The following is a 27,232-nucleotide window of genomic DNA, read 5'->3' as shown; positions in this document are numbered from 1 at the left end:
CCCTCCCCCTAATGGCCGTCGACGGGCTGCTGTGTAGTCCCTAGAAGCATCCTGACCATTTCTTCAACGCCACCCATGGTTCACTTGTCCTTGCTGTGCCTCAACCTTCCCCCCTCTCCGAGATTCACACCGTCTTCCAATCTGATCCGTTGTATCCAAGATATTCCCAGAGGTCAGGGGCAGAAAAGACTCCAAGATTATTCTGGGGCATATTCTGCTCAATTTTCCACAAATTCAAACGTCATTATCCAAACTATCCACTTGTGACCATCCACACTCACTTTCTGCTTGGAGCTTCTCCCACTTTATCGGAGACTTTACTAGTTCCTAAACACTCCAGAAGACGGGATTTTGCCCCATCGACGTGGGTACTGAACTCCTGTAAAAAGGTCAGCCTAGTTTAGCACAGGGCTAAATCACTGGCTTTGAAAGCAGACCAAGCAGGCCAGCACGGTTCGATTCCCGTAACAGCCTCCCCGAACAGGCGCCGGAATGTGGCGACTAGGGGCTTTTCACAGTAACTTAATTTGAAGCCTACTCGTGATAATAAGTGATTTTCATTTCATTCTAAAGCCACACTGACGGTTAGCTACCAGAGTATTGCAATCGAACATCACTGCCTCCAGTTATTGGCACCAATGTACTGGGGCAGTGGTTAAAATTATCATTTTTAATCTCCTGGGATCTTTCCAATATTTAGTGACCATTTATTTTTTTTAAAAAAGACGTTTCAGGTCAATGGTCTGGATTGTTCACTCTGCTTCTCTCTCCTATTTTCAATTTATATTTCTGATTTCCCCCATCTGCCACATTTCACTTTCTACCTTGCCAATCGGATTGAAGCAGTATATTTCTGATTAAAATCCTCATCTCTCAGGAAAGCTGCAGCAATCAGTACTAAGGGGGGAAACAAACTCAACACTTGCAGGAACCAGGGACATCTCCAGATCTCCAACATCATCTGGTTGCAAAGCGGCTGCAGCCAGAGCCTCCCGTGGAGACCACCTCCACGTTCTTGCTCAAATCTAGTTTCTCAGACACTACGGATGCTCCCGGAAGCTGCTCCCACGTACCTGCATCACCCATTGAGCTGAAGATGCTCTCAGTGACGGTCATGATGGTGTCAGTAGCCTGGTCGTAGCGTCCAATGGGCTCCCCTCTGCTGTCATACTGACGCACATGCTGGAGGAGGTCGTTGAGGGCCTGGCTCACCACGCTCGCTGCGGCACTGACCTGTTTCAGGAGCTCGGCATCGTCCGTTGCTGCCTGGCAGGCCTTGACACAACCCTCCACCGAGCGATCTACCAGCTTCCCAGCCTCGACCAGCTGCTCCTGGCACACAGGGGAGCTGATGGTTGGACTGACCACCTGCACCAAGACCACACAAGACGGTCATCAGAGGAACGACAAAGCAAATGGCGGTCAACGCACTCGAGTCACATCCAATGCAACACCTACACCGAGTTAACCCAAATTCCTCAGATAGAAGAGGATCTTCCAGCATGAAGCAATCCATTCACTGCCTTCTGCCTCTTTGAAAGAACTTTCCCAAAGAGTCCCATTAACATACCTTTTCCCACAGCTCTGCAAATCTCCCATCAATACATTGATGGTTTAGCACACTGGGCTAAATCGCTGGCTTTTAAAGCAGACCAAGGCAGGCCAGCAGCACGGTCCGATTCCCGGACCAGCCTCCCCGAACAGGCGGCGGAATGTGGCGACTAGGGGCTTTTCACAGTAACTTCATTTGAAGCCTACTCGTGACAATAAGCGATTTTCATTCATCGATGGCATTTATCAGCTGCAGAGGGTGATGGTGAGCAACCCAATATTTGAAAAATGGATACCACTGTGTCACCATCAGTCACTCCCAATCAGTTATAACACAATGAGATGGAGAGCAAAGATCCCCAGCATCAGAAGTGTGCCCCTGCCCATACGAGGAGGCAATCCTTCCACTCGTAGCACCATTTTAGCCGCCCTGACACTGGCAACGTGTGTTGTTGGTCCCAGCCCTTGGCAAACGGTCTGAGATTTCTCCCACAGGAGTGACGAGGCCGCCATTGGGCTGGCTTCGACCTAAACACCCAGAGGTCAACGGTCAAGGACCCACTGCGACAAGCAGCTGCAGCCCACAGCAATCAGAATAAGAGCTGCCAAGCTGGCTCAGTCAGCGCTCACAGTGGAATCTCTGGCACCATCCCTCCTCCCGCCCCTGGCCCCCACTCACCTTGGCACAGGCAACCAGCTGTGACGTGGACAGGGCGCACTGTGTGGCAGCCGCAATCACCCGGTTTTGCAGGACCGTGTCTTCAGCCACCTGGGCCACGTTCTTGGCCTTGAGAACCAACATGGCAGCTGCATTCGCCACGGCCTTGGCCAAGCTCATTAGCACGTCCTGTAACAGGGATACAAGAAGATAGTGGCTCAGTGTTACAGGGGGAACGTTCACCCCATCACCGCAATGGACTGGCTTAAACTTGGCTTCCTGCCTTGTCCCGCCTGATACTATCAAAGAACAGAATGGAAAAATAAATGTCGACCATCAGTAGCAAGGAGTTTACTCTGTGGATACTAAATAGGTTCATTTTTAACTGAGAAATCATTGATTGCATCTTAAACCATAATCAATTACTGGCTAAAAACACTCTCTAATTAACTCCACTGACCATCAGCAATAACTAGTTAACAATACCGAGCATTAACGGTAGTTTGTGTCTTTAATGTAATACAATATTCCAAGGTGCTTCACAGGAGAGTTAGAGAGCAGAATTTCACCCCAGGAGTTAGAGAGCAAAATTTCACCCCGAGAGTTAGAGAGCGGAATTTCACCCCGAGAGTTAGAGAGCGGAATTTCACCCCGAGAGTTAGAGAGCGGAATTTCACCCCGAGAGTTAGAGAGCGGAATTTCACCCTGAGAGTTAGAGAGCGGAATTTCACAGGAGAGTTAGAGAGCAGAATTTCACCCCGAGAGTTAGAGAGCGGAATTTCACCCCGAGAGTTAGACAGCGGAATTTCACCCCGAGAGTTAGAGAGCAGGATTTCACACCGAGAGTTAGAGAGCGGAATTTCACCCCGAGAGTTAGAGAGCAGAATTTCACCCCGAGAGTTAGAGAGCGGAATTTCACCCCGAGAGTTAGAGAGCAGGATTTCACCCCGAGAGTTAGAGAGCAGGATTTCACCCCGAGAGTTAGAGAGCCGAATTTCACCCCGAGAGTTAGAGAGTGGAATTTCACCCTGAGAGTTAGAGAGCGGAATTTCACCCTGAGAGTTAGAGAGCGGAATTTCACCCCGAGAGTTAGAGAGCGGAATTTCACAGGAGAGTTAGAGAGCGGAATTTCACCCCGAGAGTTAGAGAGCCGAATTTCACAGGAGAGTTAGAGAGCGGAATTTCACCCCGAGAGTTAGAGAGCAGAATTTCACCCCGAGAGTTAGAGAGCAGAATTTCACCCTGAGAGTTAGAGAGCAGGATTTCACCCCGAGAGTTAGAGAGCAGAATTTCACCCCGAGAGTTAGAGAGCAGAATTTCACCCCGAGAGTTAGAGAGCGGAATTTCACCCCGAGAGTTAGAGAGCAGGATTTCACACCGAGAGTTAGAGAGCGGAATTTCACCCCGAGAGTTAGAGAGCGGAATTTCACCCCGAGAGTTAGAGAGCAGAATTTCACCCCGAGAGTTAGAGAGCGGAATTTCACAGGAGAGTTAGAGAGCGGAATTTCACCCCGAGAGTTAGAGAGCAGGATTTCACCCCGAGAGTTAGAGAGGAGAATTTCACCCCGAGAGTTAGAGAGCAGAATTTCACCCCGAGAGTTAGAGAGCGGAATTTCACCCCGAGAGTTAGAGAGCAGGATTTCACACCGAGAGTTAGAGAGCGGAATTTCACAGGAGAGTTAGAGAGCGGAATTTCACCCCAAGAGTTAGAGAGCAGAATTTCACCCCGAGAGTTAGAGAGCGGAATTTCACCCCGAGAGTTAGAGAGCAGAATTTCACCCCGAGAGTTAGAGAGTGGAATTTCACCCTGAGAGTTAGAGAGCGGAATTTCACCCCAAGAGTTAGAGAGTGGAATTTCACCCCGAGAGTTAGAGAGCGGAATTTCACAGGAGAGTTAGAGAGCGGAATTTCACCCCGAGAGTTAGAGAGTGGAATTTCACAGGAGAGTTAGAGAGCAGAATTTCACCCCGAGAGTTAGAGAGCAGAATTTCACCCTGAGAGTTAGAGAGCAGAATTTCACCCCGAGAGTTGGAGAGCAGAATTTCACAGGAGAGTTAGAGAGCAGAATTTCACCCCGAGAGTTAGAGAGCAGAATTGCACCCTGAGAGTTAGAGAGCAGGATTTCACACCGAGAGTTAGAGAGCAGGATTTCACCCCGAGAGTTAGAGAGCGGAATTTCACCCCGAGAGTTAGAGAGCGGAATTTCACAGGAGAGTTAGAGAGAGGAATTTCACCCCAAGAGTTAGAGAGCAGAATTTCACCCCGAGAGTTAGAGAGCGGAATTTCACCCCGAGAGTTAGAGAGCGGAATTTCACCCCGAGAGTTAGAGAGCGGAATTTCACCCTGAGAGTTAGACAGCGGAATTTCACCCCGAGAGTCAGAGAGCGGAATTTCACCCCGAGAGTTAGAGAGCGGAATTTCACCCCGAGAGTTAGAGAGCGGAATTTCACCCCGAGAGTTAAGAGAGCGGAATTTCACCCCGAGAGTTAGAGAGCAGAATTTCACCCCAAGAGTTAGAGAGCAGAATTTCACCCCGAGAGTTAGACAGCGGAATTTCACCCCGAGAGTCAGAGAGCGGAATTTCACCCCGAGAGTTAGAGAGCGGAATTTCACCCCGAGAGTTAGAGAGCGGAATTTCACCCCGAGAGTTAGAGAGCGGAATTTCACCCCGAGAGTTAGAGAGCGGAATTTCACCCCGAGAGTTAGAGAGCGGAATTTCACCCCGAGAGTTAGAGAGCGGAATTTCACAGGAGAGTTAGAGAGCGGAATTTCACCCCGAGAGTTAGAGAGCAGAATTTCACCCTGAGAGTTAGAGAGCGGAATTTCACAGGAGAGTTAGAGAGCGGAATTTCACCCCGAGAGTAAGAGAGCGGAATTTCACCCTGAGAGTTAGAGAGCGGAATTTCACCCCGAGAGTTAGAGAGCAGAATTTCACCCCGAGAGTTAGAGAGTGGAATTTCACCCTGAGAGTTAGAGAGCGGAATTTCACCCCGAGAGTTAGAGAGTGGAATTTCACCCCGAGAGTTAGAGAGCGGAATTTCACAGGAGAGTTAGAGAGCGGAATTTCACCCCGAGAGTTAGAGAGCGGAATTTCACAGGAGAGTTAGAGAGCAGGATTTCACCCCGAGAGTTAGAGAGCGGAATTTCACCCCGAGAGTTAGAGAGCGGAATTTCACAGGAGAGTTAGAGAGCGGAATTTCACCCCAAGAGTTAGAGAGCAGAATTTCACCCCGAGAGTTAGAGAGCGGAATTTCACCCCGAGAGTTAGAGAGCAGAATTACACCCCGAGAGTTAGAGAGTGGAATTTCACCCTGAGAGTTAGAGAGCGGAATTTCACCCCGAGAGTTAGAGAGTGGAATTTCACCCCGAGAGTTAGAGAGCGGAATTTCACAGGAGAGTTAGAGAGCGGAATTTCACCCCGAGAGTTAGAGAGTGGAATTTCACAGGAGAGTTAGAGAGCAGAATTTCACCCCGAGAGTTAGAGAGCAGAATTTCACCCTGAGAGTTAGAGAGCAGAATTTCACCCCGAGAGTTGGAGAGCAGAATTTCACAGGAGAGTTAGAGAGCAGAATTTCACCCCGAGAGTTAGAGAGCAGAATTGCACCCTGAGAGTTAGAGAGCAGGATTTCACACCGAGAGTTAGAGAGCAGGATTTCACCCCGAGAGTTAGAGAGCGGAATTTCACCCCGAGAGTTAGAGAGCGGAATTTCACAGGAGAGTTAGAGAGCGGAATTTCACCCCAAGAGTTAGAGAGCAGAATTTCACCCCGAGAGTTAGAGAGCGGAATTTCACCCCGAGAGTTAGAGAGCGGAATTTCACCCCGAGAGTTAGAGAGCGGAATTTCACCCTGAGAGTTAGACAGCGGAATTTCACCCCGAGAGTCAGAGAGCGGAATTTCACCCCGAGAGTTAGAGAGCGGAATTTCACCCCGAGAGTTAAGAACATAGAACATAGAACGATACAGCGCAGTACAGGCCCTTCGGCCCTCGATGTTGCACCGACATGGAAAAAAAAAACTAAAGGCCATCTAACCTACACTATGCCCTTATCATCCATATGCTTATCCAATAAATTTTTAAATGCCCTCAATGTTGGCGAGTTCACTACTGTTGCAGGTAGGGCATTCCACGGCCTCACCACTCTTTGCGTAATTTCACCCCGAGAGTCAGAGAGCGGAATTTCACCCCGAGAGTTAGAGAGCAGAATTTCACCCCAAGAGTTAGAGAGCAGAATTTCACCCCGAGAGTTAGACAGCGGAATTTCACCCCGAGAGTCAGAGAGCGGAATTTCACCCCGAGAGTTAGAGAGCGGAATTTCACCCCGAGAGTTAGAGAGCGGAATTTCACCCCGAGAGTTAGAGAGCGGAATTTCACCCCGAGAGTTAGAGAGCGGAATTTCACCCCGAGAGTTAGAGAGCGGAATTTCACCCCGAGAGTTAGAGAGCGGAATTTCACAGGAGAGTTAGAGAGCGGAATTTCACCCCGAGAGTTAGAGAGCAGAATTTCACCCTGAGAGTTAGAGAGCGGAATTTCACAGGAGAGTTAGAGAGCGGAATTTCACCCCGAGAGTTAGAGAGCAGGATTTCACCCTGAGAGTTAGAGAGCGGAATTTCACCCCGAGAGTTAGAGAGCAGAATTGCACCCTGAGAGTTAGAGAGCAGGATTTCACACCGAGAGTTAGAGAGCGGAATTTCACCCCGAGAGTTAGAGAGCAGAATTTCACCCCGAGAGTTAGAGAGCGGAATTTCACAGGAGAGTTAGAGAGCGGAATCTCACCCCGAGAGTTAGAGAGCAGAATTGCACCCTGAGAGTTAGAGAGCAGGATTTCACACCGAGAGTTAGAGAGCAGGATTTCACACCGAGAGTTAGAGTGGGGAGAAAAATTGGGCGGGGGAGTGGCGGGGCAATGATCTGCGTTCCATTAACAGAATTCAAAATGATTTCACACCAACCTCTGGTGGGAATGGTGATGCACCATGGGGAGTGGGAACGCACGTTCCCGCCAGCATTTTACGCTGGCGGGGAGCAGTGCTCCAGCCACACTGCTCTCCCCCCCCCCCCCCCACCATTAAACCCATGTGTGGGAACCTGGTAAATTCCACCCTACGTGTTAGAATTTGACACAAAGTGACATGAGGTGACATTCAGGCAGACGACAAATCAAATATGATCCAAAAGATGGGCCTGAAGGAGGGAAGTGAATTTTGGGAGGTGGATGTTAATTGAGCATAAATTGGCTGTTTTATTGTATTTGGATACTCGCACTGACAGAGGATTCAACTGTGTTCCTGTACTTGGCAAACTTCCTGTACGCGGTGGGCACCGCGGGGACTGGGGGGGGGGGGTTTATCGACCTCTTTATTCACAATTTGATTTGATGTTTTACATTTGCTTTGCAATTTATTTTTGTTTGATGTCGCATCCCTTTAAGAAGCTGCACTTTTGATGTGTCTCTCAGTTTGTTCAATTTAGTCCAATCGGTTTAACACAAAATACTGTATAGGAGCAGGCCTTCCAAGCCTGGTGGGCACCGTGGGGAGGAGAGAGCTTTATTCACCCCACAACCACATTTTAATATGAACTTTTGTACGCTTCATTGGTTTGTATTTGCAGGTTACAGTGTGCCTTTAAGGGGCTCTCTTACGTTGTAACAATGGAGCGGGTCAGGGAAGAAATTCCAGAGCTTAGGGTCCTGGCCGCTAAAGTCACAGCCACCTTCGGTACAGCAACTGAAAACCAGATATCTCAAGAGGCCAGAATTGGAGAGGGACAGATATCTCGGAGACGCAGGAGGAGATTAAAGACCAGGAGGGGAGAGAACCAGTCAGTGCAACTCTCTAACTCAGTCTCTAACTCTCGGGCAGGAACCAAAGGCAAGCATGAGGCCCTGTAATTCGAAGGCACTGTGAGCCAATTAGGGTGACGATGGGTGAACGGTACTTGGTGCAAAGTCAGATGCCCTGTTCAGGGAGGGTAGAAGGGCTGGTTTAGCACAGGGCTAAATCGCTGGCTTTGAAAGCAGACCAAAGCAAGCCAGCAGCAGCACGGCTCAATTCCCGTACCAGCCTCCCCGAACAGGCGCCGGAATGTGGCGACTAGGGGCTTTTCACAGTCACTTCAATTGAAGCCTACTTGTGACAATAAGCGGTTTTCATTTTCATAGAACATGGGGAGGCGCCCAGGAGTGAGTTGCAATCCCGAAGGCTGGAGGAACCAAACGGCAGGATGAGGGTTTCAGCAGCGGATCAGCTGAGGCAGCCAGGGAGCTGGTGATGTTGCTGAGGTAGAAACAGGTGGTCTTGGCCACGGTGCAAATATGGAATTTCAATAATTACTAACTCATAACGCTCAGCAATAATGCTACTGGATCCCAAACCTCAGGGTGAACAGTCCCTCATCACTGGGTTAACATTCTCATTTAGCATCAACACCATGCAGTTTCCTGAATGTATAGGCCTGCGTGATTTAAGTAAACTAACGATTAGAATAAATGTAAAATACGGGGCAATTTAATATCTGAGACACAGAACAATCTCAATCGCAGGAGTGATGCGACCATTCTTGGGAGAAGCAATGAAGACAATATCACTTGATCCCTCCAGAGAGAGGCATGGCTTCCTTTGCAAAGGTGATCCGCTTCCTACCTGAAATCGTTCGTCCGTTTCGCTCTCTCCAATATGCCGCAGAAGGTCGCCACTGGCCTGTCCGATGCTTCCAGCTGCTGTCAGCACAGTTTGCCGAGTCTGAGGACAGAGAACACACGCGTGGGCACTTCAGACAAATATACCTGCGTGGAACGGCCTCAGGTGTAAACCACAGTGATGGTGATGCACTGGGAAGGTCCCTGGTCACGAAGGGACAACGCAACAATTCTCGAGACACTGGCTGACAGAATTTGGTAAGAGTTTGCACTGACTGCCCAGTGATTCGGTGCAAAGGTGCTCAGGACAACCATTTTATGGCAGCAGCATTCATGTATTATTCTGCTGCTAAGGCAGAACCGTACCTTAAAATGGGGGTGTGGGGGGGGGGGTGGAGCACAGGCTGTCCCTGTATATTGCTGCTGTATATTTCTAACACGGGCTCTTCAGCCGGGGATATAATGGGACTGCTTTGGAGATTTGGGGCCTTTTCAGGCTACAAGTTAAATATGAATAAAAGTGAGTGTTTTGTGGTGTCTTCTCCAGGGACGGGAATCGGAGGGGTTGGCATTTTGGGTGGCAACAACCCACTTTAGGTATTTGGGAGTGCAGGTAGGTCGGGATTGGCCCCAGCTCCGTAAGTTGAACTTTACGTGTCTGGTGGGCAGGGACAAGGGTCTCCCCCATCGTTGGCAAGTTGGGTTAAGATGAACATTTTGCCAACATTGTTTTTTATGGGGGTGGATAGGTTGGTTTTGTTGTTTGCGTGGGTAGCCAAGGATTACGAGGGCGGCACTTCAGAGAGGATGAAAGCCAGGGGGCCTAGCCTTTCAGAACCGGTTGTACTACATTGGGTGGCGAACGAGAGAAGGTGCAGAGTTGAAGCAGAGAGGCTTTGGGGGTGAGGATGGAGGCAGGCTGTTGGAAGGGGTTGGGCACCATTCCCATTTGCCAAAAGGCTGTTCTCGGGGAGTCCGGTGGTAGGGGCCACGCTGAGACGATGGAGTCAATTTCAGCAACACTTTAGATTGGGGGCGGGGTCGAAGTTGATGCAGATCCGAGGGAACCATGGGCTGGATTCTCCAGTCACCGACGCCAGCATTGGTTTCCGACCAAATTGGGGGCGGTGCCACTTCCTCGATGCTCCGCCCCCTCCAAAGCCTCGTACTCCGCCCGCCTTATTAACAGCCTCAGGACATTGCCTGAGGCTCCGCCCCCAATGCTCCGCCCCCTGATGAACCGAGTTAGCGACGGTGTCGGTCGCTTGGGAACTCAGCGTGGTGGCTGCGGACTCAGTCCAGCACCGCCACAGTCTGGGGAGAGCCCATCCGCGGGCTGGGGGGGGGATATTATTCGGGCAAGAGGCACTGCGAGGGGTTGTCCGGGGCACGTGAGACGGCCAAAGGGGAGGCGCTATTTCGCGGGTGGGGATCACGAGCGGCCTCCGGCACGTAGCACGGTGCGGCCTCCGGCACGTAGCAAGGTGCGGCCTCCGGCACGTAGCACGGTGCGGCCTCCGGCACGTAGCACGGTGCGGCCTCCGGCACGTAGCACGGTGCGGCCTCCGGCACGTAGCACGGTGCGGCCTCCGGCACGTAGCACGGTGCGGCCTCCGGCACGTAGCACGGTGCGGCCTCCGGCACGTAGCACGGTGCGGCCTCCGGCACGTAGCACGGTGCGGCCTCCGGCACGTAGCACGGTGCGGCCTCCGGCACGTAGCACGGTGCGGCCTCCGGCATGTAGCACGGTGCGGCCTCCGGCACGTAGCACGGTGCAGCCTCCGGCACGTAGCACGGTGCGGCCTCCGGCATGTAGCACGGTGCCGCCTCCGGCATGTAGCACGGTGCGGCCTCCGGCACGTAGCACGGTGCAGCCTCCGGCATGTAGCACGGTGCAGCCTCCGGCATGTAGCACGGTGCCGCCTCCGGCATGTAGCACGGTGCCGCCTCCGGCATGTAGCACGGTGCAGCCTCCGGCATGTAGCACGGTGCCGCCTCCGGCATGTAGCACGGTGCGGCCTCCGGCATGTAGCACGGTGCAGCCGCAGCAGCCCGCCGCTGTGCGCATGCTTGGCCATGGACCCGGCAATTCTCCGGGGCGTATCGGCAGCTCGCACCCAGCAAAACAGGGAATGGGTGAAGTTCCGTTTTGCGCCAATTTTTCTGGCGTAACTGCTCCCACACCAGCGTGGGGACATAGCCCGGGAATCCAGCCCCTTGGGTTTGAGCCAAGGAGGATGGATGTGAGGTTTAGATGTTGGGAGGAGTGAGGTGATGGAGATGATGGACTTGTTTTTGGAAGGATGGTTTGCTAGTTTGGAGGAGTTGGGGGAGAAGTTTGGGTTTCAGGTACATGCAGGAGCGGGGTTTCACAAAAAATGTTTTTCCAATCTTTCTGGTGACACCGCCCTCCAAGTTGCTGGAGTGGATGCTACCGGTGATGGGGATGGTTGTGGTTTGGGGGGGGGGGGGGGGGGGGGGGGGGGGAAGAGACATCTTGGCGATCTGCGGGAGGATTTGTGAGGAGGATATGGCGTCTCTGGACAGGATGAAGGCCAAGTGGGAGCAGAGGTAGAGGCAGCTCTGGAGAAGGGGTTGTGGCGTGAGGTGTTGCGCAAGGTGAATGCCTCAACCTCGTGTGCAAGGCTGGGGTAAATAGAGTTAAAGGTGGTGCACAGGGCGCACCTGGGGAGGCGGAGGGGCGGGGAGGCGGAGGGGCGGGGAGGCGGAGGGGCGGGGAGGCGGAGGGGCGGGGAGGCGGAGGGGCGGGGAGGCGGAGAGGCGGAGGGGCGGGGAGGCGGAGGGGCGGAGGGGCGGGGAGGCGGAGGGGCGGGGAGGCGGAGGGGCGGGGAGGCGGAGGGGCGGGGAGGCGGAGGGGCGGGGAGGCGGAGGGGCGGGGAGGCGGGGAGGCGGAGGGGCGGGGAGGCGGAGGGGCGGGGAGGCGGAGGGGCGGGGAGGCGGAGGGGCGGGGAGGCGGAGGGGGGGGAGGGCGGAGGGGCGGGGAGGCGGAGGGGCGGGGAGGCGGAGGGCGGGGAGGCGGAGGGGCGGGGAGGCGGAGGGGCGGGGAGGCGGAGGGGCGGGGAGGCGGAGGGGCGGGGAGGCGGAGGGGCGGGGAGGCGGGGGGGGGGGGAGGCGGAGGGGCGGGGAGGCGGAGGGGCGGGGAGGCGGAGGGGCGGGGAGGCGGAGGGGCGGGGAGGCGGAGGGGCGGGGAGGCGGAGGGGCGGGGAGGCGGAGGGGCGGGGAGGCAGAGGGGCGGGGAGGCAGAGGGGCGGGGAGGCAGAGGGGCGGGGAGGCAGAGGGGCGGGGAGGCAGAGGGGCGGGGAGGCAGAGGGGCGGGGAGGCAGAGGGGCGGGGCAGCGGAGAGGCGGAGAGGCGGGGGAGAGGTGGGGAGAGGTGGGGAGAGGGGGGAAGGGGGAGGGGAGAGGTGGGGAGAGGTGGGGGAGTGGGAGGTGGGGAGGGGGAGAGGTTGGTTGGGGGGCGGATTTGAGGTTCTGCGTTGGGTTTATTTTGTTTTGTAATATGTGATTTAAATGTAAAAATGTTACAAATACTTTTAAAAGAATTCATAAATATAGAATTTATGTGTCAAGAGATCAATGTTCCATTTAAAAAACAAATGAAGTTTGAAGCAGATCTCCAATAGATTATGACCCATATTGAGTAGTCTTTGATTGGACCTTGTGCAGATTTCTCTCACTCTCTGCTATCCCACTCTGACTGTTCACCTCCTCTGGACCCAGCGTCTCACGGCCACCAACTGTTCCACGGTCAGTTCCCACGTGAAACATTAACTCTCTCCCACCTGTGCTGCCAGGAACTGCTGAGCATTTCCAGGTTCTACTTCAGATCTCAAACAGCAGCGCTAGGTTCCTTTCAAATACTAAACACAACCGGAAAGAAGATGGAGGGAACGTTTCGCAGAGGTGATGAAAGTCAGGAAGGGTTTTGACACGGTAAATTCCGTGCAAACCGTTTCCAGAGGCACCGGGGTGAGTAGCCAGAGGGAAAAGGTCGCGGGTAACTGGGATAGGGGGAGGGGTGGGGGGTGCATGGTGAGGAAAACCTCTCTTCCCCCACCACGATCTGGTAGGCACTCCCTGTCAGGGAGATTCAAACGGAACTTTCAAAACAGGGAATGGGTAAATATTGGGTAAGGGAAAATAGGCTGTTGAGAAAGTGTGTGCAGAGAAGATAACATCTTCAAACAGTGGCACAGTGGTTGGCATTGCTGCCTCACAGCGCCAGGGATCTGGGTTCGATTCCCGGCTGGGTCACTGTCTGTGTGGAGTCTGCACATCCTCCTCGTGTCTGCGTGGGTTTCCTCCGGGTGCTCCGGTTTCTTCCCACAGTCCAAAGACGTGCAGGTGAGTTGGATTGGCCATGCTAAATTGTCCCTAAGCATCCAAATGGTTAGGTGGGGTTAGGGGGTGGGGTGGGGGAGTGGGTCTAGCTCGGGTGCTTTTTCAGACTCGATGGGCCAAATGGCCTCCTTCTGCACTGTGGTGATTCTGTGATTCGAAGGAGCCAAGTGGCTCAATACCCTATTCGACTTTTCCAACTTGATGTTGGTCTCTGAACCTTCTGATTCTGAAGTGGGATCAATAGAAATATTCCCAAATGGGAGGAGAGGAAAAGTGTTCGGCTGCCCACTTTCCTTCATTATTCGAGAAGGGACATTCCCGTTTCCTCCCCGCCCCCCCAGCCCCAGTCAAGCCAATTCCCCAGCTCACCTCCCCCGATGATGGCTCGACTGCCTTCAGTAGATCGGAGACAGCACCAGCCAATGTTCTGGCCGCGCGGAGAAGGTCCTGCCCACTTCCTACATCATCGTCCATCAGGGCAGCCAGCATCTTCACCCCCTTGGACATTTCCGTCAGGTTGGAAGAAATAGTGGTGATGGCACAGCCCACAGCGGTGTAATCAGTGTCTGCAGGATCACCTGGAGGGGAACATGACATTTTACACACCTATTTCAACACTCTGCTCGAGAACGCACTCAAACCTCTCCTCCCGCCCAGCCTCTCCTCCCGCCCAGCCTCTCCTCCCGCCCAGCCTCTCCTCCCGCCCAGCCTCTCCTCCCGCCCAGCCTCTCCTCCCGCCCAGCCTCTCCTCCCGCCCAGCCTCTCCTCCCGCCCAGCCTCTCCTCCCGCCCAGCCTCTCCTCCCGCCCAGCCTCTCCTCCCGCCCAGCCTCTCCTCCCGCCCAGCCTCTCCTCCCGCCCAGCCTCTCCTCCCGCCCAGCCTCTCCTCCCGCCCAGCCTCTCCTCCCGCCCAGCCTCTCCTCCCGCCCAGCCTCTCCTCCCGCCCAGCCTCTCCTCCCGCCCAGCCTCTCCTCCCGCCCAGCCTCTCCTCCCGCCCAGCCTCTCCTCCCGCCCAGCCTCTCCTCCCGCCCAGCCTCTCCTCCCGCCCAGCCTCTCCTCCCGCCCAGCCTCTCCTCCCGCCCAGCCTCTCCTCCCGCCCAGCCTCTCCTCCCGCCCAGGCTCTCCTCCCGCCCAGGCTCTCCTCCCGCCCAGGCTCTCCTCCCGCCCAGGCTCTCCTCCCGCCCAGGCTCTCCTCCTCTGCCTCCAAGCCACACACACACACTCCCAGGCCTGTATAAAAAAGATGGCAGTCCCCGGGCTGATTTGTCCTTTCCGTTATGAGTGGGTGCGTCAGGTATTGCCCCGGCCCCGGCTCACAATCTGAGTAACTTTCAAAGACACAAAACAGCAAACTTCCTGATTCACCAGTGACTTGAAGCAACGATAAAATTAACAGGTTGGACTAAAGCGCGAGGAGAAAGGAAAGCTCGGAAAGGGGGGGGATTTTCACCTCTCTCCCATTTTTGGCTCAGAACGTAACGTAAGCTTCAGAGTAACATGAGGTCAATATTGAGAGAAGGTCATGTGTCCATCCTCACAGGGTCAAAGGAGGCAAATTTACAAAACACACTTGATTTTCATATATTGCCATGTTTGTGATCGCACTTTGCCATAAAGCTTTCAGAGTTTTGTTTTGAAATTTATCCCCCTAATTGATATATTTGCCCCCAAATTTTGACGAGAGTTAATAACCAGCAACGAGCAGCGAATCAATGCAAAGCTACGAGGAGATAAAAGATGGTCTCCAACTACACCAAACAGCAGCCGGCATCGCTCAGGATGGGTGCACTGCAGGAGTGGAGGTGGTTGAGGTATCAGTGAAGAGACAGTTTCTGTGCCCGCAATCTCCATCACTCACCAGCTGTGAGATTGACAACCGATGCAGTCCCTGCAGTGATCGCGTCAACCTGCGAATGAATCTCATGCTTTGACTCGTCCACTTTGTTCTGGACCCATACCTTGGATGCCTGAGGGAAAGGAGATGAACAGTAATGTCAGAAAGGAAATGGTTCCCTTCCCATAGCCCATGCTGCAGAGAATGTCACCAAAGCATCCACTACGCCAACCCATTCTGAAGTATATCGAGTACAAGCACAGAGCCCCCTGTGGATTACGGCACTGCCTCTTTCAAAGCGAGATGCTTCTCACTCAGATCTTTCTCACAGAATATTTTCCAGGGTTTCAAACTGACAAACGCCACCAACACGTTTGAAAACGTGGACTTAGAATTAGAATTAGAACAGTACAGCACAGAACAGGCCCTTCGGCCCTCGATGTTGTGCCGAGCAATGATCACCCTACTCAAACCCACGTATCCACCCTATACCCGTAACCCAACAACTCCCCCTTAACCTTACTTTTTAGGACACTACGGGCAATTTAGCCTGGCCAATCCACCTAACCCGCACATCTTTGGACTGTGGGAGGAAACCGGAGCACCCGGAGGAAACCCACGCACACACGGGGAGGACGTGCAGACTCCGCACAGACAGTGACCCAGCCGGGAATCGAACCTGGGACCCTGGAGCTGTGAAGCATTTATGCTAACCACCATGCTACCGTGAGGCCCACTGGACTTCCCCAGTTAGTGCAGCTAGCAGGATCTTCCTCGCGAGCCATCAGGGAGTGAGAAGGTGAAACAGGTCTGAAGCTGTCACCCTGCACTAATGAGCGCGATGGCACAGTGGTTAGCACTGCTGCCGCACAGCGCCAGGGCAGCACCTTGAACAGTGGCTAGCACTGCTGCCTCACAGCGTCAGGGCAGCACCTTGAACAGTGGCTAGCACTGCTGCCTCACAGCGCCAGGACAGCACCTTGAACAGTGGCTAGCACTGCTGCCTCACAGCGCCAGGGCAGCACTGTGAACAGTGGCTAGCACTGCTGCCTCACAGCGCCAGGGCAGCACCTTGAACAATGGCTAGCACTGCTGCCTCACAGCGCCAGGGCAGCACCTTGAACAGTGGCTAGCACTGCTGCCTCACAGCGCCAGGGCAGCACTGTGAACAGTGGCTAGCACTGCTGCCGCACAGCGCCAGGGCAGCACCTTGAACAGTGGTTAGCACTGCTGCCTCACAGCGCCAGGACAGCACCTTGAACAATGGCTAGCACTGCTGCCGCACAGCGCCAGGACAGCACCTTGAACAGTGGCTAGCACTGCTGCCTCACAGCGCCAGGGCAGCACCTTGAACAATGGCTAGCACTGCTGCCTCACAGCGTCAGGGCAGCACCTTGAACAGTGGCTAGCACTGCTGCCTCACAGCGCCAGGACAGCACCGTGAACAGTGGCTAGCACTGCTGCCTCACAGCGCCAGGACAGCACCTTGAACAGTGGCTAGCACTGCTGCCTCACAGCGCCAGGGCAGCACTGTGAACAGTGGCTAACACTGCTGCCTCACAGCGTCAGGGCAGCACTGTGAACAGTGGCTAGCACTGCTGCCTCACAGCGCCAGGGCAGCACCTTGAACAGTGGCTAGCACTGCTGCCTCACAGCGCCAGGACAGCACCGTGAACAGTGGCTAGCACTGCTGCCTCACAGCGCCAGGACAGCACCTTGAACAGTGGCTAGCACTGCTGCCTCACAGCGCCAGGACAGCACCTTGAACAGTGGCTAGCACTGCTGCCTCACAGCGCCAGGACAGCACCTTGAACAGTGGCTAGCACTGCTGCCTCACAGCGCCAGGACAGCACCTTGAACAGTGGCTAGCACTGCTGCCTCACAGCGTCAGGGCAGCACCTTGAACAGTGGCTAGCACTGCTGCCTCACAGCGCCAGGGCAGCACTGTGAACAGTGGCTAACACTGCTGCCTCACAGCGCCAGGGACCAGGGTTCAATTCCGGCCTCGGGTGACTTGTGTGGAGTTTACACTTGTCCCCCCGTGTCTGCGTGGGTTTCCTGCAGTTTCCTCCCACAGTCCAAAGATGTGTAGGTTAGGTGAATTGGCCATGATAAATTGGACCTTAGTGTCCAGGGATGTGCAGGTTAGGTTATGGGGATAGGGTGGGGTGGACGGTGGAGTGGACCTGGGTAGAGTGCTTGCACGATGGACCGAATGGCCTCCTGCGACACTGTAGGAATTTTATGACTTATTTTCCAGGGAACGGGAAGGAAGCCCCGTTCTAAAGTTTTCCAAGTTTTGTTTTATTCATTCATGGGATGTGGGTGATGGTTGGGCCATCATTTATTGCCCATCCCCAAGAGCCCTCGAGAAGGTGGTGGTGAGCTGCCTTGTAGAAACGCTGCAGTCCACGTGGTGTAGGTACACCCCCAGTGCTGCTAGGGAGGGAGTTCATTCCTTTTAGACTTGGCAGTGGTCTGATACGACTGAGTGGCTGGCTGGGCCATTTCAGAGTCAACCACATTGCTGTGGGTCTGGAGTCATATGTAGGCCAGAACGGGCAAGGACAGCAGATTTCCATTCCTAAAGGACATTAGTGAACCAGGCAATCAACAATGGTTTCACGGCCATCGCTGCGGAGACTGATTTTTAAACTCCAGAATTTATTCATTGAATTTAAATTCCACCAGCTTCCGTGGTGGGTTTGGAACCCGTGTCCCTCCAGAACATTAACCTGCGTCTGGATTTATAACCCACTGATTATGCTGCTAAATCAGCTCCTGCCCCAAAGGTCAGCCGACGTTAAGCTTACAGATTTCAAACTTGCACTCAAATACTTGTGAACTACTCTTGTTACATTTAGGGTTCATCGACACAAGATCATTACAAAAATAATCAAAGAAGGAACTCTGAAGAAACATTGAAACACCCGGAGAGCGGTGATCATTCACAATTTGCAGGGAGTGGTTGATTCAAAAAGCATGGATTCGAAAGGAATCGAACGGATATTCTGAAAAGGGAAAGGTGAGGAAAAGGTGGGACATTAACACAGCACAGGGCAGTTGGGCCGAATGGCCCGATGATGTGCTGTCAATTGCCCAAAGCTTTGAAGTAAGTGGCTGGAGTCTCCAGTATCGAAACACAGCCTTTAATCCTCATCAGACGAGCTGCTGGATGGACTATTGTTTTGGATATTTCACCAGAGGGGGAACCCTGGGTGTGGGCGGGGAGGGGCAGCGTGAAGGGATAGAGGGCACAGCCAAATCTGCCAGGCAGACCCAGACCAACCCAATGCATCTGGACGGTACAGCTCCCCATCAATTCCAGGGGGAAAGACAGGAGGGGGGAAGAGCAGGAGAGACATTTCCAAGCTTCTCCCCCATCCAGGGCACATTACTTTTTAAATTATTGGGGATGTGGGTGCCGCTAGCTGGGGCAGCATTTATTGTCCAACTTAGTGGTTTGCTCGGCCATTTAAAAAAAAATAGAACATAGAACGATACAGCGCAGTACAGGCTCTTCGGCCCTCGATGTTGCACCGACATGGAAAAAAACTAAAGGCCATCTAACCTACACTATGCCCTTATCATCCATATGCTTATCCAATAAACTTTTAAATGCCCTCAATGTTGGCGAGTTCACTACTGTTGCAGGTCGGGCATTCCACGGCCTCACCACTCTTTGCGTAAAAAACCCACCTCTGTCCTATATCTATTACCGCTCAATTTAAGGCTATGTCCCCTCGTGCTAGCCACCTCCATCCGCGGGAGAAGGCTCTCGCTGTCCACCCTATCTAACCATCTGATCATTTGGTATGCCTCTATTAAGTCACCTCTTAACCTTCTTCTCTCTAACGAAAACAACCTCAAGTCCATCAGCCTTTCCTCATAAGATTTTCCCTCCATACCAGGCAACATCCTGGTAAATCTCCTCTGCACCCGTTCCAAAGCTTCCACGTCCTTCCTATAATGAGGCGACCAGAACTGTACGCAATACTCCAAATGCGGCCGTACTAGAGTTTTGTACAACTGCAACATGACCTCATGGCTCCGGAACTCAATCCCTCTACCAATAAAGGCCAACACACCATAGGCCTTCTTCACAACCCTATCAACCTGGGTGGCAACTTTCAGGGATCTATGTACATGGACACCGAGATCCCTCTGCTCATCCACACTACCAAGAATTTTACCATTAGCCAAATATTCCGCATTCCTGTTATTCTTTCCAAAGTGAATCACCTCACACTTCTCCACATTAAACTCCATTTGCCACCTCTCAGCCCAGCTCTGCAGCTTATCTATGTCCCTCTGTAACCTGCAACATCCTTCCGCACTGTCTACAACTCCACCGACTTTAGTGTCGTCTGCAAATTTACTCACCCATCCTTCGGCGCCCTCCTCTAGGTCATTTATAAAATGACAAACAGCAACGGCCCCAGAACAGATCCTTGTGGTACGCCACTTGTAACTGAACTCCATTCTGAACATTTCCCATCGACCACAACTTTCAACTAGCCAATTTCTGATCCACATCTCTAAATCACCCTCAATCCCCAGCCTCCGTATTTTCTGCAATAGCCGACCGTGGGGAACCTTATCAAACGCTTTACTGAAATCCATATACACCACATCAACTGCTTTACCCTCGTCCACCTGTTCAGTCACCTTCTCAAAGAACTCGATAAGGTTTGTGATGCACATCGCTGTGAGTCTGGAGTCACGTGCAGGCCAGACCGGGTAAGGGAGGCAGATTTCCTTCCCTGAAGGATGTGACTGAATAAGGTGGGTTATAACGACAAATGTTTCTAGTTCCAAATTTTTATTCAGTTCAAATCTCACCAGCTGCCGTGGTGGGATTTGAACCCTGTTCCCCAATGGATCATCAGAATCTCTGGGTCACGAGCCCGGCGATAATAACATTGCGCCACCGCCTCCCCCTGGTGTTGGCGATCACCGCGACGCCTTTCCGGAAACCCCATCCGGTTTGAATTCCCAATGAGAGCCGTGGCTTTGTAAAGTGGGCGGGGTTACGCAAGACCCGTTTTCCCACAAAGCTCAATGTGCGTCAGCAGCGCAAACAAACCGAATTGCTGCTGATTGAGAAACAAACGCTGGGCAAAAACGTTCCTGTTACGAAAGACTGCAGAGTACAACAAACATTTCCTACAAGGCGAGGGGAGAAAGAGCAGCAATCAGACTCACCATGTCGTGTCCCAGAGGGGGCAAGTTATCTATCTCAGTTAGATCAGAGTGAGCCTGTTGGACTGCTTGCATACTGGAGTTAATGGTTCCCATTAATGCTTGCTGTGCTGACGTCTGTTATGCAGAGTAAATTAGCAAAGCAGGTTAGAATAATGTCATACATTTCGTTCAAAATTAAAAGATGCATATTAATCAATTTAAATCTATGCTAAAGTCGATGGTGAAAATATTTTGATAAACACCCACATTCTTTAAATTAAAAAAATGATAAATCTGAAAGCAAATGAGTTTTAAAATAAATCGGTGCAATCTTTTTGTTTTTAGCCGTTAATATTTTGTTCCCGAACATGATTCAGTGACAAGCGGTGAAGTAAATCCTTATGGGTGGAAGAGTGAACATGGAGCACTTGTCCACAAATGTAATTCCGACTCCTACCAGTGGGGGCATGTGGCCCCGGTGCATCTGCCCGCTCAGGATCTGCTGCTGTGGGGCTGGCATAGTGCCCATGTTAAAGTTCTCTGGCCCACCGGCACCTGGCCTCATCACGGCTGGCAGTGCCACAGACGCATGTTCGATCTTCCCGGTCTTATTAAATTGCTGTTGCAATATGGTGGATCTGTGAGGCAGGGCAGGAGAGCAGAGTTATTCGTCAGGGGAGACACTGGGAACATTTTAACTTGCCATCATTCACACAGCGCCCTTCACTGGCTCGGGGCATTCCAAAGCATCTTACATCTAGTTAAGTATTTTCAAAGTGTGGTTACCCCTGTATTGGGGCAGTCAATTGTCAAACTCAAGTAAACAGCAATGTGATAACGCCCAGATAGATCTGTTACACTGATATTGATCGGGAAATCAATATTGATGAATATTGGCAGCTTACCACCATCTTCTCAAGGGCAATTAATGATGGGCAATGAATTCTTGTCCGGGCCAGCGATGCCCAACTCCCACAAAATGAGGGGCTTTTCACAGTAACTTCATTTGAAGCCCACCAATAAGCCATTTTCATTTCATGATAAAAACAAACAAAAAAAGTCTCTGATGAAAACTCCCCAGCTCATCTTCAGAAGAAGAACATAAGAACTAGGAGCAGGAGTAGGCCATCTGGCCCCTCGAGCCTGCTCCACCATTCACTTAGATCATGGCTGATCTTCTGTGGACTCAGCTCCACTTTCCGGCCCGAACACCATAACCCTTAATCCCTTTATTCTTCAAAAAACGATCTATCTCTCTCTTAAAAACATTTAATGAAGGAGCCTCAACTGCTTCACTGGGCAAGGAATTCCATAGATTCACAACCCTTTGGGTGAAGAAGTTCCTCCTAAACTCAGTCCTAAATCTACTTCCCCTTATTTTGAGGCTATGTCCCCTAGTTCTGCTTTCACCCGCCAGTGGAAACAACCTGCCCGCATCTATCCTATCTATTCCCTTCATAATTTTATATGTTTCTATAAGATCCCCCTCTCATCCTTATAAATTCCAACGAGTACAGTCCCAGTCTACTCAACCTCTCCTCATAATCCAACCCCTTCAGCTCTGGGATTAACCTAGTGAATCTCCTCTGCACACCCTCCAGCGCCAGTACGTCCTCCCTCAGGTAAGGAGACCAAAACTGAACACAATACTCCAGGTGTGGCCTCACGAACACCTTATGCAATTGCAGCATAACCTCCCTAGTCTTAAACTCCATCCCTCTAGCAATGGGACAACATTCCATTTGCCTTCTTAATCACCTGTTGCACCTGTAAACCAACTTTTTGCAACTCATGCACTAGCACACCCAGGTCTCTCTGCAAAGCAGCATGTTTTAATATTTTATCATTTAAATAATAATCCCTTTTGCTGTTATTCCTACCAAAATGGATAACCTCACATTTGTCAACATTGTATTTCATCTGCCAGACCCTAGACCATTCACTTAATCTATCCAAATCCCTCTGCAGACTTCTGGTACCCTCTGCACTTTTCGCTTTACCACTCATCTTAGTGTTGTCTGCAAACTCGGACACATTGCCCTTGGTCCCCAACTCCAAATCATCTGTGTAAATTGTGAACAATTGTGGGCCAAAACTGATCCCTGAGGGACACCACTAGCTACTGATTGCCAACCAGAGAAACACCCATTTATCCCCACTCTTTGCTTTCTATTAATTAACCAATCCTCTATCCATGCTACTACTTTACCCTTAATGTCATGCATCTTTATCTTATGCAGCAACCTTTTGTGTGGCAACTTGTCAAAGGCTTTCTGGAAATCCACATCCATTGGCTCCCCGTTATCTACTGCACTGGTAATGTCCTCAAAAAATTCCACTAAATTAGTTAGGCACGACCTGCTCTTTATGAACCCATGCTGCCTCTGCCCAATGGGACAATTTCCATCCAGATGCCTCGCTATTTCTTCCTTGATGATAGATTCCAGCATCTTCTCTACTACCGAAGTTAAGCTCACTGGACTATAATTACCCGCTTTCTGCCTACCTCCTTTTTTAAACAGTGGTGTCACATTTGCTAATTTCCAATCCGCCAAGACCACCCCAGAGTCTAGTGAATTTTGGTAAATCATCATTAGTGCATTTGCAATTTCCCTAGCCATCTGTGCCATCGCCATAGTGCCATGTGGGAAGGAGAAGGAAGACAGAACCCCAGTTTACCCTCTCTTCAGGAAGATGGCACACTCCGTCGGTATTGTGGGCTGTTAGCTTGGATTATGAGTTCAGGTCTGGACCCAAATCCACAATTGCTGACTGCGGGACGGCTACTGACTGAGTCACGGCTCAGATGGAATTGAACAACAGAATTCCTACAGTGCATAAAGAGGCCACTCGGCCCATCGTGTCTGCACTGACCCTCTGAAAGAGCACTCCACCGAGGTCCACTCCCCTGCCCTATCCCTGTAACCCACCGAAACTACACATCCTTGGACACTAAGGAGCCTAGCCACCTAACCTGCTCATCTTTGGACTGTGGGAGGAAACCGGGGCATCCGGAGAAACCAGTGCTGACACGGGGAGGACGTGCAACTCCACACAGTCACCCGAGGCTGGAATCGAACCCGGGCCCCTGGCGGTGTGAAGTAGCAGTGCTAACCACAGCGCCACCCTGTTAGGGAGGCAATAGGTGGTTTCGGAAAATGAAAAGCGTGCAGAATTTTTTGTGGCAATTTTAACTTAATAGGGCAAACTGCTTATTATCTCAGTACATGTTTCAGATTTCAGTGTTTGCAGGAAATTAGTTGGGAAGTTACATCTACATTTTGGTAAGGAGGAAGGTTTGGATAATCCTATTTATGGCAAATCAAAACGTTCAGAATTTTTACTTTTTTGGAGAAACAGATTCTTCCAACATTGTTGACTCTTCATCTCCCTCGAGTCCAAATCGATCCTTACTTTGCTTCTAAAATAAAACAAAAGAGAGAAAGGGTTAGAAACACGACAGAACATGAGGAGACAGGTCTGTGCAGTTAACAGTCACATAGTCATTCTTAAAATGAGATGGGAAACTGTCTAAGCAGCTTGCAGAATTACAGACACACTGCCCTTCAGCCCATTCAATCTGTGTTATCAATTGGCTTGACCATGAACTTGGCCCACTCCCATGAAGCTGCCCCGTTTGCAAATCCCTTTAGCCACCTCTTCACCCCCTCCCCCTAACAACACCCCATCTCTTCAACCACCTATCAAACCTGTACCGTACTTAAATATTTCAATTAAAAGCTCTGGTGGTCTCACAACTCAGTATAAAAACGCCGCTCCTGCTTTCTGACTGAAATGTCCAACAATTACCTTATACAGTACCTCCTTGTTCTGGAGCCCTGTATCTCTGCAAAGCAACATATTCTTATTTACTCTTCCCTCATTGCTTCATGATTCTCAGACCAAACACGGTTTGGTGTTTGACAAATATACCAAGAGAGGTGACAAAGATAACAGGATGATTTTCAGAATAAGTTGCAACTTCAATAGTTCGCAACACACCAATTAAGATTTGCAGTCTTTATACAGTACATACAAGAGCCAAAAATAGAGAAGACCAAAATGAACTAAATTGTCAACACTTTTATCAAAAGAACAAAGAACAAAGAAAAGTACAGCACAGGAACAGGCCCTTCGGCCCTCCAAGCCTGTGCCGACAATGCTGCCTGTCTAAACGAAAATCTTCGACACTTCCTGGGTCCGTATCTCTCTATGCCCATCCTATTCATGTATTTGTCAAGATGCCCCTTAAATGTCACTATCGTCCCTGCTTCCACCACCTCCTCCGGCAGCCTTGCCCCTCGCACCTTAAACCTATGCCCCCTAGTAATTGACCCCTCTACCCTGGGAAAAAGCCTCCGACTATCCACTCTGTCTATGCCCCTCATAATTTTGTAGACCGCTGTTAGTTCTTCGCCGTTCCAGTGATAACAAACCGAGTTTATTCAACCGCTCCTCATAACTAATGCCCTCCATACCAGGCAACATCCTGGTAAATCTCTTCTGCACCCTCTCTAAAGACTCCACGTCCTTTGGGTAGTGTGGCGCCCAGAATTGAACACTATACTCCAAGTGTGGCCGAAATAAGGTTCTTTGCAGCTGCAACATGACTTGCCAATTTTTATACTCAATACCCCGGTCAATGAAGGCAAGCATGCCGTATGCTTTCTTGACTGCCTTCTCCACCTCTGTTGCCCCTTTCAGTGACCTGTGGACCTATACACCTAGATCTCTCAGACTGCCAATACTCATCAGGGTTCTACCATTCACTGTATATTCCCTACCTGCATTAGACCTTCCAAAATGCATTACCTCACACTTGTCTGGATTAAACACCATCTGCCATCTCTCTGCCCAAGTCTCCAAACGATCTAAATCCTGCTGTATCCTCTGACAGTCCTCATCGCTATCCGCAATTCCAACAACCTTTGTGTCGTCTGCAAACCTACTAATCAGACCAGTTACATTTTCCTCCAAATCATTTATATATACTACGAACAGCAAAGGTCCCAGCACTGATCCCTGCGGAACATCACTAGTCGCAGCCCTCCAATTAGAAAAGCACCCTTCCATTGCTACTCTCTGCCTTCTATGGCTGAGCCAGTTCTGTATCCACCTTGCCAGTTCACCCCTGATCCCGTGTGACTTCACCTTTTGTACCAGTCTACCATGAGGGACCTTGTCAAAGGCCTTACTGAAGTCCATTTGGGCAACATCCACTGCCCTACCTGCATCAATCATCTTTGTGACCTCTTTGAAAAATTCTACCAAATTAGCGAGACACGACATCTCCTTCACAAAACCGTGCTACCTCTTGCTAAATCGTCCATTTGCTTCCAAGTGGGAGCAGATCCTGTATCGAAGAATTCTCTCCAGTAATTTCCCTACCACTGACGTAAGGCTCACCGGCCTGTAGTTCCCTGGATTATCCTTGCTACCCTTCTTAAACAAAAGAACATTGGCTAGTCTCCAGTCCTCTGGGACATCACCTGAAGACAGTGTGGATCCAAAGATTTCTGTCAAGGCCTTAACAATTTCCTCTCTAGCCTCCATCAGTTTCCCGTACCGGCCTCCCCGGACAGGCGCCGGAATGTGGCGACCAGGGGCTTTTCACAGTAACTTCATTGAAGCCTACTCGTGATAATAAGCGATTTTCATTTTTCATTTTTTCATCAGTATTCCGGGGTAGATCCCATCAGGCCCTGGAGACTTATCTACCTTAATATTTTTCAAGACACCCAACACGGTAGCATTGTGGATAACACAAATGCTTCACAGCTCCAGGGTCCCAGGTTCCATTCTGGCTTGGGTCACTATCTGTGCGGAGCGTGTGTGCCGATGGGCACTCGATGGGCCGAATGGCCTCCTTCTGCACTGTAAATTCTATGAAAACTATGAAACACCTCGTCTTTTTGGATCTCAATGTGACCCAGGCTATCTACACACCCTTCTCCAGACTCAACATCCACCAATTCCTTCTCTTTGGTGAATACTGATGCAAAGTATTCATTTAGTACTTCACCCATTTCCTCTGGCTCCACACATAGATTCCCTTCAGTGGGATTCCCTTATGTACATGTAAAAATACTTGGGATTTTCCTTAACCCTATTTGCCAATGACTTTTCGTGACACCTTTTAGCTCTCCTGACTCCTTGCTTAAGTTCCTTCCCACTTTCCTTATATTCCACACAGGCTTAGTCTGTTCCCAGCCTTCTAGCCCTAACAAATGACTCGGCCTACAATATCTCTCATTATCCAGGGTTCCTGAAATTTGCCATATTTATCCTTCTTCCTTTATCTTCCTATTTATCCTTGAAAGCCTCCCACATGTCAGATGTTGATTTACCCTCAAACATCCGCCCCCAATCTAGGTTCGTCAGTTCACGCCTAATATTGTTATAATTAGCCTTCCCCCAATTTAGCACATTCACCCTAGGACCACTCTTATCCTTGTCCACCAGCACTTTAAAACTTACTGAATTGTGGTCAACAGGGGCTGTTTAACACAGGGCTAGGGGCTGTTTCGCACAGGGCTAAATCGTTGGCTATGAAAGCAGACCAAAGCAGCCAGCAGCACGGTTCGATTCCCATACCAGCCTCCCCGAACAGGCGCCGGAATGTGGCGACGAGAGGCTTTTCTCGTAACTTCATTTGAAGCCTACTTGTGACAATAAGCGATTTTCATTTCATTTCACTGTTCACAAAATGCTCCCCTACTGGAACGTCTACCACCTGGCCGGGCTCATTCCCCAATATCAGGTCCAGCACAGCTCCTTCCCTGGTTGGACTGTCTACATATTGTTTAAAGAAGCCCTCCTGGATGCTCCTTACAAACTCTGCCCCGTCTAAGCCCCTAGCACTAAGTGAGTCCCAGTCAATATTGGGGAAGTTGAAGTCTCCCATCACAATAACCCTGTTGCTTTTACTCCTTTCCAAAATCTGTCTACCTATCTGCTCCTCCATCTCCCGCTGGCTGTTGGGAGGCCTGTACAGTAGTCCCCCTTTA

The 27,232-nt window shown here is 51.2% G+C and overlaps 1 protein-coding gene across 1 annotated transcript in view; it reads right to left on the bottom strand.

Annotated features, from left to right (window-relative positions):
- Nucleotides 1–27,232, bottom strand: part of LOC119956733 (talin-2) — a 369,765-nt gene that overhangs the window by 156,305 nt on the left and 186,228 nt on the right. The window contains exons 12-19 of the mRNA XM_038784070.1: nt 23,570–23,646; nt 20,683–20,863; nt 20,247–20,360; nt 15,066–15,174; nt 13,579–13,787; nt 8,853–8,951; nt 2,231–2,398; nt 1,074–1,368 (exon numbers count right to left, since the gene is read on the bottom strand). Coding sequence (XP_038639998.1) covers nt 1,074–1,368; nt 2,231–2,398; nt 8,853–8,951; nt 13,579–13,787; nt 15,066–15,174; nt 20,247–20,360; nt 20,683–20,863; nt 23,570–23,646 — 1,252 coding nt within the window. The remainder of the gene's footprint in view (nt 1–1,073; nt 1,369–2,230; nt 2,399–8,852; nt 8,952–13,578; nt 13,788–15,065; nt 15,175–20,246; nt 20,361–20,682; nt 20,864–23,569; nt 23,647–27,232) is intronic.

The sequence above is a fragment of the Scyliorhinus canicula genome, chromosome 24 (genome assembly GCF_902713615.1).
Source record: "Scyliorhinus canicula chromosome 24, sScyCan1.1, whole genome shotgun sequence".
Taxonomy (NCBI): domain Eukaryota; kingdom Metazoa; phylum Chordata; class Chondrichthyes; order Carcharhiniformes; family Scyliorhinidae; genus Scyliorhinus; species Scyliorhinus canicula.
The sequence above is the reverse complement of the archived record's forward strand: the minus strand, read 5'-3'. Positions and strand labels throughout refer to the sequence as shown.